We start from the raw sequence: 11,037 nt of genomic DNA, 5'->3' as shown, positions 1-11,037 counted from the left end.
CCTCCACACCGACACCGATACCGACTCCGTCTCTGCCGCCACCCGCGGCTCTTCCCGCTGCCACCATGTATGACGCGGACGAAGGTGAGGGCGCTGCGGCTGCAGGCCGCTCCCTGCTGGGCCTGCTCTCCGGTTCAGCGTGGCGACGGGGGGAGCAGGGCCCGCAGAAGGCGGAGAGGGGGGTGAGAGGGATGCGGTTGGGCATGGGATTGGGATAGGGTTGGGATGGGGAGCGCTCTGGGTGCGGCGGGGTCTCCCACAGGCGTCTGAGGCCCTTGGGCGGCTAGGTGGAGTGCTGGAGGGTCCCTCAGCTCGGCGTGTGCCGGCCCTGTTCAGCAGGTGAGGAGAGACACCGAGGTGGCTAGAGCGGGGCTTACGTGTTGTGCTTCCCCGACAGATATGCAATATGATGAAGATGATGATGAAATCACCCCCGACTTGTGGCAAGAAGCCTGCTGGATCGTTATTAGGTGACTTGGCTAAAGCTTAACTCTTTTTAATGCTTCAGCGTATGTGCTTTTGGTCTTACAGGTGACACAGAATCACAGAATGGTTTGGGTTGGAAAGGACCCTTAAGATCACCTAGTTGTAAGTCCCCTGCTATGGGCAGGGACACCTTCCACTAGCCCAGGTTGCTCAAAGCCCCGTCCAACCTGGCCTTGAACACTGCCAGGGAGGGGGCAGCCACAGCTTCTCTGGGCAACCTGTTCTAGTGTCACACCACCCTCATAGCGAAGAATTTCTTCCTTATATCTAACCTAAATCTATTGTCTTTTAGTTTAAAACTGTTACCCCTTGTCCTATCTCTACACTCGTTGATAAAGAGTCCCTCCCCATCTTTCCTGTAGGCCCCCTTTAAGTACAGAAAGACTGCTATAAGGTCTCCCTGGATCCTTCTTTTCTCCAGGCTGAACAACCCCAACTCTCAGCCTGTCCTCACAGGGGAGGTGCTCCAGCCTTCTGATATCTTTGTGGCCTCCTCTGGACCCACTTGAGCAGGTCTGTGTCCTCCTTATGTTGGGGGCCCCAGAGCTGGACACAGCACTGCAGGTGAGGTCTCACAAGATAGATTAGAGGGGGAGAGTCCCTTCCCCCAGCCTGCTGGCCACACTTCTCTTGATACAGCCCAGGATTTGGTTGGCTTTTTGGGCTGTAAGTGCACATTGCTGGTTCATAGTCAGTTTTCCATCCACCAATACCCCCAAGTCCTTCTCCACAGGGTGCTCTCAATCCACTCATTGCCCAGCCTGTATCTGTGCTTGGGATTTCCCTGACCCATGTGCCAAGAGAACTTGCCCTTGTTGAATTTCATGATGTTCATGGTCCCACCTCTCAAGCCTGTCCAGGTCCCTGTGGATGGCACATCCCTTCCCTCCAGTGTGTTGACTGCACCACACAGCTTGGTGTTGTTGGCAGCTTGCTTAGGGTGCACTCGATCCCACTGTCCGTGGGGCCAACAAAGATGTTAAACAGCATCTGTCTCGACACCGACCCCTGAGGAATGCCACTCATCACTGCTCTACACTTGGACATTGAGCTGTTGACCTCAACTCTGAGTGTGACTATTCAGCCAATTCCTTATCCACTCCACCTATCACATCCATGTTTCTCCATTTTAGACGAGGGTGTTGTGCAGGACAGTGTCAGATGCTTTGCACGAGTCCAGGCAGATGGTGTCAGCTGCTCTTCCCTTATCCACCCATCATAGCTGGCCACCAAATTTGTCAGACATGATTTGCCCTTAGCATAGCCATGTTGGCTGTCACTTGTCACCTCCTTATTTTCCATGTGCCCTAGCATAGTTTCCAGGAGGATCCACTCCATGATCTTCCCAGGTACAGAGATGAGACTGGCCTGTAATGCCCAGGTCTTCCTTTTTTCACTTTTTAAAAATAGGGGTTATGTTTCTCCTTTTCCAATCAGTGGGAACTTTGCTAGACTGACACTATTTCTCAAATACAATGGATAGTGGCTTAGACACTTCATCTGCCAGTTCCCTCAGGACCCGTGGATGCATCTCATCAGGTCCCATGGACTTGTGCACCTTCAGGTTCCTTGGATGGTCTTGAACCTGGTCTTCTCCTACAGTGGGTGGTTCTTCATTTTCCCAGAAGGTCCCTTCCAACCCCAACCGTTCTGTGATACATGTTGCTCTTTCCATTCCTCCTTCCCCTTATGAAGTAGTAGACTGTGCTGAGAAGATTTCACTGTGGCAACGGCACAGTAGCCAAGGATGTGTTGCCCTTCTTGGGGGAGCCTGAGGTTATTGGTAGGGAAGTAGTGTTGGAGAACGGCTTGCAGAGAGCAAGGCCATAGCTCCCTGCAGAAGTCGGTCCCAGCCACCTGAGGTAAACAAAAGAAAGAACCCAGGGTACAGTTATGTAAACAAAGATGAAGACCCAAGGCTCAGTTGTGCTAGTGAGGATTGTTGTGAGAACACAGAGATAAGTTGGGGCGCACTACGACCTTGGGGTGAGAAGAGAAGCAGCCCTGGGAGAGAAGCAGGTTTACAGCAAGAAAGATGTTTATGCATACCAGAAATGCCACAAGGGGCTGGTGTATTATAATGTGATCTTTTGAATGTACCCAATGGCTGAGACATTATAATGTAGTTTCTTGAATGTATCCAATAGAGTTGCAAGTAGTGTATTGTAGACTGCTTATATAAGGTGTGATTTCTTTCAGTAAAGTTGAAGCTTGCTCTATCATTCACATTGAATCGGCTGCTTGCTTCCTCCGCCCTCCGCAAAGTAGTGCTTACCAGTTTTCTCTAGAGATCTTGGTGGTGATGGGACAGTAGCTGAGGTGGTGTAGGTTCCCTGGCTGGCTTCAGGACTGTGAGGTAGAGGAGCTTGCTGGCAGGGGCTAATGCAGCGGACATGTTTAGATCATGCAATTAAAAGTTAGGATGTGGGGCTTTGAATTTAAGCTTTTGACTTTTACAGTTAGGTTGTGCTGGGTTGAAACAAGGTGATACAAAGTCTAAAAGATGACAGAGAATGGGAGAACGACTTCCCCTGCATTCCAGGAGGAGATAGTGACCTACTGCATCACATAGACATACATGAGTCTATGGGACCAGACGGGATACACCCGAGGGTGCTGAAAGAGGTGGCTGGGGTGCTTGCCAAGCTGCTTTCCATCATTTACCAGCAGTCCTAGCTGACCAGGGAGGTCCAGAAATTGGCCAGTGTGACTCTTAGATGTAAGAAGGGTCAGAAGGATGATCCAGGAATTTACAGACCTGTCAGCTTGACTTTGGTGCCTGGGAAGCTGATGGAGCAGCTCATCCTGAGTACTATCATACAACACATGCAGGACAACCAAATGGTCAGGCCCAGTCAGCATGGGTTTATGAAAGGCAGGTCCTGCCTGACAAACCTGATCTCCTTCTATGACAGGTCAACCAGCTTACTGGATGAGGGAAAGGCTGTGGATGTAATTTACCTTGACTTCAGTAAGGCCTTTGACACAGTTTCCCACAGCATTCTCCTGGTGAAACTGTCTGCTCGAGACTTGGATGGGCACAGGCTTTGCTGGGTAAAAAACTGGATGGCCAGGCCTAAAGAGTTGTAGTGAATGGAGTTAAAGCCATTTGGCGGGTGGTCACGAGTGGTGTTCCCCAGGGCTCGGTGTTGGGGCCACTCCTGTTTAACATCTTTATTGATGATCTAGACGAGGGGATCGAGTGCACCCTCAGTCAGTTTGCAGATGACACCCAGTTGGGTGGGAGTGTTGATCTGCTCGAGGGCAGGGAGGCTCTGCAGAGAGACCTGGACAGGCTGGAGCCATGGGCTGAGGCCAACTGGAGGAGTTTCAATAAGGCCAAATGCCGGGGGCTGCCCTTGGGCCACAACAACCCCCAGCAGCGCTGCAGGCTTGGGGAGGAGTGGCTGGAGAGCTGCCAGTCAGAGAGGGACCTGGGGGTGTTGATTGACAGCCTGATGAACAGGAGCCAGCAGTGTGCCCAGGTGGCCAAGAAGGCCAACGGCATCCTGGCTTGTGTCAGCAATAGTGTGGCCAGCAGGGACAGGGAAGGGATCTTACCCCTGTACTCGGCACTGGTGAGGCCGCCCCTTGATTCCTGTGTTCAGTTTTGGGCCCCTCACTACAAAAAGGACATTGAATGACTCGAGCGTGTCCAGAGAAGGGCAACGAAGCTGGTGCAGTCTCTGGAGCACAGGTCGTCCGAGGACCGGCTGAGGGAACTGGGGGTGTTTAGTCTGGAGAAGAGGAGGCTGAGGGGAGACCTCATCGCCCTCTACAGCTACCTGAAAGGAGGTTGCAAAGCGCTGGGGATGAGTTTCTTTAACCAAGTAATAAGTGATAGAACAAGAGGGAATGGCATCAAGTTGCATCAGGGAAGGTTTAGACTAGATAATAGGAAGCATTTCTTTCCAGAAGGGGTTGTTAGGAGTTGGAATGGGCTGCCCAGGGAGGTGGTGGAGTCCCCATCCCTGGAGGTGTTCAAGAGTAGAGTTGACATAGTGCTTAGGGATGTGGTGTAGTTGGGAACTGTCAGTGTTAGGTTGGTAATTGTTGGATTGGATGATCTTCAAGGTCTTTTCCAACCTAGACGATTCTGTGATTCCGTGGAAATTTGCAGTGGTGAAGCTGGTAATCTCTGTGGCTGGAACAGAGGCGATCCAAGCAAAGAAGTGTGCTCAGAACTTTTACTTTGACTTAGGGGCATGCACTCAGTTTACTGCAGCTTGAACAATTAGTTAAAGAAATGTAATTCACCTATATTGTTGAAAACTTAAGCTGAAGCCACTTTTACTAGGGTTTATCATTGCATTTCCCTTCTAATTTAAGGTAGGCTGTGTGTACAGTCATGGCTTAACCAAGGCAGCAAGTCTGTCACTTTGTAGTGTCTGTGTCTTCAAGCAGGGAGAGAGTTGTTAAACATTTTTGAATGTCTGTGTTTGAAACTCATGCCTCAGGAAAAGTGAATGTATTTGAATCTGCAGTGTATTTTACGGGTTTCGGAGGTTTTGTAATAAATACATCTTAAGCTTGTTGATGTTCGAAGCACATGAATTAAATAACATCTCTTGTTTGTTAACCCACTTTTTTTTTTTTTTAGCTCCTATTTTGATGAAAAGGGTTTAGTCAGGCAACAGTTGGATTCTTTTGATGAGTTTATTCAGATGTCTGTGCAGAGAATTGTTGAAGATGCTCCACCAATTGATTTACAAGCTGAAGCTCAGCATGCTACAGGAGAAGTGGAAGAGCCGGTAAGTGGAGACCCCTGGCAGAGGTGATATGTTTTTACAATGTAAAATGATTTTAGTTGGGTTTTATTCAAGAGATGGAAACAAATCTGAGTTATGACATTGCTCGTGCAGTCAATAGGACAGAAGTGTCAACTCTTTGGAGTCTGAGATACATGGCTAAGTTTCTCAATAGTCAGGTATATGGTTGAGAAACACATGCAAGAGCTTGTTATCCATGGAATCAAACTTCCTTCTCCTATAGAGTTACTCTCTCCTGCTGGTGTAGTTGAGAAATTGTTAATTGAGTTGAGAAATGTCCAGGAACAATTTGCTGCTGCAGCTTATGTTGTCAGTTACTGTAGGAAACTGTGCTGACAGGGATGTAGTAGAGCAAGTCACGTAGCCAAAACCAAACCATGTTTTGGTTGGTGGGATTTTGGTTTTCGATAGCTTTACCATGGTGAGAAAGGTTTATGGTTGAAAAGTTCTCTGTTAGCTTCTTTTGGCTCAAGTTAGGTCCAGGTTTTCAAAGGGTGCCATTACTCATCATCTTCCATTGGCATCATGTTCCAAAGGGGAACAAATTATAGAAGGTCTGCACTGTGTGATGGCTCTTCTACTCTTCTAGCGTGCACCTTCTACAATGGCCATGTGCTTTCCTCATGTGATGCGATACCTGTTCCATAAAGGCATATAGTGAAGATCTGTTGCCCTGCTATCAGTCACTACCTTGCTGCTTCCGTCTAGAGATTTAAAGGAACTTTAGGACACTGTTGTGGTTTAAACCCAGCCAGCAACCAAACACTTCACAGCCACTTGCTCACTCTTCCCCATGCTTGGGGAGTGGGGGAGTGAGTTGGAGGGTAAGGAGTCTCGTAGGTTGAGAGACCTATTCAACCTATTCAATTTAATAGTTGAAATAAAATAAAGTTAACAATAATAATAATAATAATAATAATAATAGAAAATACAAACGAGTAGTGCACGATGTGATTGCTCACCATCTGCTGACTGATGCCCAGCCCATTCCTGTCTAATGATCCCAGAGAAGAGAGAATCTTTAAACCACCATTCTGAAAACTGCAGTGGAGCTTCCCAATCAACCCTTACCTATATACTGAGCATGATGTTCTGTGATATGGAAGACTTCACTGACTGATTTGAGTTCGTTGTTTTGACTATGCTTCCTCCCAGCTTCTTGTGTACCTGCATACCAGCAGGACATGAGAAGTAGAAAAGTCCTTGATTTTTTAGCAACAACTGAAAAGTCAGTACATTATCAACAATCTTATATCAAATCCCATACTGAATCCAAAACACAGCGCTATTCTAGCTACTAAGAAGGAAGGAAAAAAAAAAAACCCAACAATTAGCTCTATCCCAGCTGAAACCAGGACTGACACCTGAGCATTCAATTGGTTACATGTTTTGACTGTTCCTTTGCATTTTTTTTCAGGCAAACAACAATGCTGTAGAGAGGATAACTTGTGATTTCTTCTAGGTTATTTGTTAAACAAACAGTTCATAAACACTTAACTTGCTTTAATTCTACGTAATGTTTCTTCTGTTATTCTTTGTATCTTATTGTGGAATTCTCTAGCTGTGCAGTTGCTATATGTGCTGTACATGGTTATGGTTCAGGTTGCAGGCATGGTATATATGTGGTATCTTTTTGTCCAAAAGCTAGTATTTTACTTTCTGAAATCAGAGAGGTAAGTTTCATATTCTTATTTATCAAATTAAAGTTTTTAGGAATAGGTCAAGGTAAGAAGAAAAAGGAAACTTCCTTTTTCCCTTCAGAGTCACTTGCAGGCAACCTCTTGCCTTATTTGAAGATACTGGATTAATTTAAGGAGACTGAGAGCATTTGACTAATCTGACTTCTTTCTTTCTCCCTCTACTCAGTCTCAAATTTTGAAGGCATTTTGGGTAATTTATAGTATATCATAGGGTTTAGCAAGCACGCTTAGAGATAATAATTATGGTAGATGTGTTCTTGAGATTGCTTGGATGAAGACTTGTGAAACTTGATACTGTACATGGGTGCTGTTGCAAATCCAGGAAAAAGGTGTTTCTTTGGGTAAGAATTGAGAGAATTTTTCTGACCTACAAAATGTTTGCCAACAAGGGTCTGCTACCTACTATCGTTGGAAGCTTTCGTGCCTTTTTAAAATCAGACTGTTTTCATGTCCTTTCCCATAATTGAAGTCTTACTTTATTTACTGATCCTATAGAATCATCTTAGGTACTGGTGTTACCCAACTTGCTGTGTTTTCAGTTATTTATAACAGTTATCCTTCTCTAGTAGCAGTTTTGGTTACTAATAAGTAAGGTATAGTATCTTGAATTAGCAAAAGGCTAATTATTGGTATATCTTGTGGATAGAGCAGCAATGACACTTCAGTTTGTCTGAAAGCTGTGGGTTTTTTGATGAAATGATGCAGTAATCTGTTTAATCTCTAGAGGAAACAAAACCATCTAGTTCAGATATTAAAAAGGTGTTTTCTGTGGCTGTTGTGTGAGACAGAATGTATGGGATGGATAACTTGCACCTTTGCTTTTAGTAGTGAGTCCAGAGAAAGAGCTTAATATGAGGATTTTGAAAATGTATTTTAGAATAGAATGGCTAGAACCGCTTGTGACATAAACTGACTTTTTTTTTTCTCTGCATTGGAGCTTGATTTGCTAGAGCCAGTGTTGTGCTACAGCAGAGTCCTTATGGCTGAGATACGGTAAAATGCCTGCATGAGATTCAAGTTTTGTTTTAGTGATAGATGTTCTCAGCTGCCTTCTAGGCTTAGTTGGGGTGGCAGCACTGTGGTTCTTTATGTGTGTTAGCTTCTGTTCTGCAAAGGGATGTGGTGGGAAATAGCAACTTGAAGAAAAGCTGTAAGGCAGTAAGCCTTTTGACTTGTATACATGCAGGTCTGATGATGTGTTCGTGTTTCTGTACCCTCATGGATTTTGGTATGTGAAAGAACGCTTTGTGAGTAGAGTGGCTCATCTCCAGGTACTTGTGCATGCAAGGAGTCCAAGAACCAAGTTGCCTCCTCATGCTTGTGCACCAGGACTGAGACCACACGTAAAAAACAAAGCTACTGCTGTGTAACTGCTTGCTTTCTTTTAAATTCTAGCTCTCCCTACCAGATACAAAAATGCACTTTGATAAGAGTATTGTTTTAAAACTTTTACCTGTTTATTTTAAATGCAAGGCTTTTGATTTAAGTGAACTGAATCTTTAAGTCTCATTGTGGTAGGATTCTGAGGGGTGAGTGGCTCTCAGAGCAAAATGAAGATCCTGAGAATTGTTCTATTGCTGAAAGGTGTCTGTCCTTTCATGCCCATGGTTTCACTGTAACACGTGAAAGGATTTCTGTGGAACAAACCCAAAGCTATTAAATCTGATGTTTTATGCATGGCTGCAAAGCTTTACAACAGCTCACAGTTGTTTGATATATCAGCTATGTCATTGTCTGGGTTGAAGCAGATTCACATTTCTGCATCATAAAACTAGCAGTTTTATTTAAAGTTACATAAACAGTATCTAAGTAGACATATGTAAGGCGTATCCTATTTGATAATGTATTCACTGACTTCGCAAATTTTGAGTTTGTTAGCTATTTTATAGGAAGATGACCTATTTGGGTACTTTGTCCTTCTCTTACTGAAGGGTTTTGACCCTTCAGTTTTCTCTGTTTTTATTCATGAGGTTTTTAGAAATTATTGAAAGTTTTTGAGTGTTTTTTTGATCTAGTCATCTGAAGAGGGATTGTTGCCATACCTTGAGCTGAGGACACGTGGCAGCATTGTGTATTAAGCTATAGGGCCACTCTTGAACAAAAGAAAGCAGATGTTTCTTCTGTTACAGGTAAATGTCATCTTGTTTTCCAGCCCCGGTATCTGTTGAAGTTTGAACAAATCTATCTCTCCAAACCTACACATTGGGAAAGAGATGGAGCACCCTCACCTATGATGCCCAATGAAGCCAGACTGAGAAACCTCACGTAAGAATGAACTCTGTCATGGATAAATACAAGGAAGGACTGGCCCTGCATTATTAATTGACAGTCTTTTTCAATTTAATAGTGACTTGAAAATGCAATAATTACTGCTTTATTTACATTTCAATGTCTACTTGTTAAATCCAAAAGATAATTTGGTAATAATGCTTAATATTACCAGTGAGTGCTTGAATAGCTGCCTTCATTATCCTTCTGTACAACCTGGAGCAGTAACTGGCAGGTAACACAGTGGTGTTTTTATTCTGTAGGTATTCAGCCCCCTTGTATGTGGATATAACTAAAACAGTTATTAAAGAAGGGGAGGATCAGTTACAGACACAGCACCAGAAGACTTTTATAGGAAAAATTCCTATTATGTTACGTTCAACATACTGTTTGTTGAATGGCTTAACTGACCGTGATCTTTGTGAACTGAATGAATGTCCACTTGATCCTGGCGGCTACTTCATCATTAATGGATCAGAAAAGGTAAGGGATTATACTTTGCACAGCCATCTTTACAGGCACTGACAGTTCTGTCACTGTTATTCTGTTCCATATGTTTTGCCAGGAACTTAAGCACTTTTATTGCAGTGTATCACTGTTACTGTGGTCATTCATGGTCTTGTAGAAAGATGGGCTTTCAGTCCTCTGTAAGGACTTTCTTGACCCACCTTTTCTCCAAGGCATGTTTCCCTTCTTCAGTTTCATAAACTGTTTTGCATTGAATGCCACAAAGTACTCTAGATATTTTCCTTCCCATTTTCAACATTGCAGAGCAGCATGCACTCTAAGGTACTACTTCACTCAGTGTCTCCTCTGCTTTGTTCACAGGTGTATAGATGCATTTTATTATCAGAATAGGTTATTCCCTCCATTGCTGTGGATTCAGCTTAGCAAACCATATCATCTCCATGCTTGTGCCTCATCAGTGAAACTGTCAGTTTTTTGTACCTGACACCTGGGCTTATGCAGCAAAAGAAATAGGAGTGTATTTTAATTCTTGGGGGGGAAAAAAAATAATCTGGCTTTGACAATCAGAGCTGGCATTTAATTTAAATGCCTGTGTAGTGCATTGGCCTTGGAAACAGATAGTGAAATTCTTTCTTTATCAGTGTTGTGTCTAAAGCTAACAGAAATGTCTCAGCGCAGCTAGCAGATGCGATAAGTACATAATGGAAAACTGTGTTCTCTTGAGTCTTGTTTTGGTTATTCTACTTTACCTAAGTGTATGATTTGCTTAATACTGTATTTTTAAAATGTAGACTATAATCCAACTGATTTTGGCAAATTGACTTCATGCTGTGCGGTGCTTTTAAAGCTAAGGCACCTAAAGGAATAGTAGAAACACACTGTGCTTGTTTGTTATTTACTAGTGTTCTTGTTTCTAACACAGGTTCTGATTGCTCAAGAGAAAATGGCTACAAACACAGTGTATGTGTTTGCAAAGAAAGATTCAAAATATGCCTACACAGGAGAGTGTAGATCTTGTCTGGAAAATTCCTCTCGACCAACAAGTACTATATGGGTCAGCATGCTGGCCAGAGGTGGGCAGGTATGCCTAAGCAGTAAGTGCCCCTGCCCTGGGGCTTATGTTAAAGACTGGTTTACGAGTTTTAATACTGTTCTGTCTCTTCATGTCACTTATTTTGGGGATTTTAAGAATAAATTTCTTCTGATGCTAAGTTGTAAAGAAGGTAAAATTAAATGAAAATATATTCTGTTTGTCATAGATTATGCCTGTCTCTGGGACAAATAATGTGAGAATTCAAATAATGACTCAATTTGTGGCAGGTGTTAGCGTGAAGCCAAAAAATAAT

At 43.8% G+C, this 11,037-nt stretch overlaps 1 protein-coding gene across 1 annotated transcript in view; it reads left to right on the top strand.

Annotated features, from left to right (window-relative positions):
* Positions 1-15: 15 nt before the first annotated feature.
* The window catches only part of POLR2B (RNA polymerase II subunit B), a 23,930-nt gene continuing 12,908 nt past the window's right edge, over positions 16-11,037 (top strand). Inside the window, exons 1-6 of the mRNA XM_026847704.1 lie at positions 16-84; positions 398-470; positions 5,087-5,237; positions 9,108-9,220; positions 9,487-9,706; positions 10,614-10,772. Of these exons, the coding sequence (XP_026703505.1) occupies positions 66-84; positions 398-470; positions 5,087-5,237; positions 9,108-9,220; positions 9,487-9,706; positions 10,614-10,772 (735 nt within the window). The 5' untranslated portion in view covers positions 16-65. The remainder of the gene's footprint in view (positions 85-397; positions 471-5,086; positions 5,238-9,107; positions 9,221-9,486; positions 9,707-10,613; positions 10,773-11,037) is intronic.

The sequence above is a fragment of the Athene cunicularia genome (genome assembly GCF_003259725.1).
Source record: "Athene cunicularia isolate RWA chromosome 4 unlocalized genomic scaffold, athCun1 chr4_part2, whole genome shotgun sequence".
In the NCBI taxonomy this organism is placed as follows: Eukaryota; Metazoa; Chordata; class Aves; order Strigiformes; family Strigidae; genus Athene; species Athene cunicularia.
This window is presented reverse-complemented; position numbering and strand designations above follow the sequence as displayed.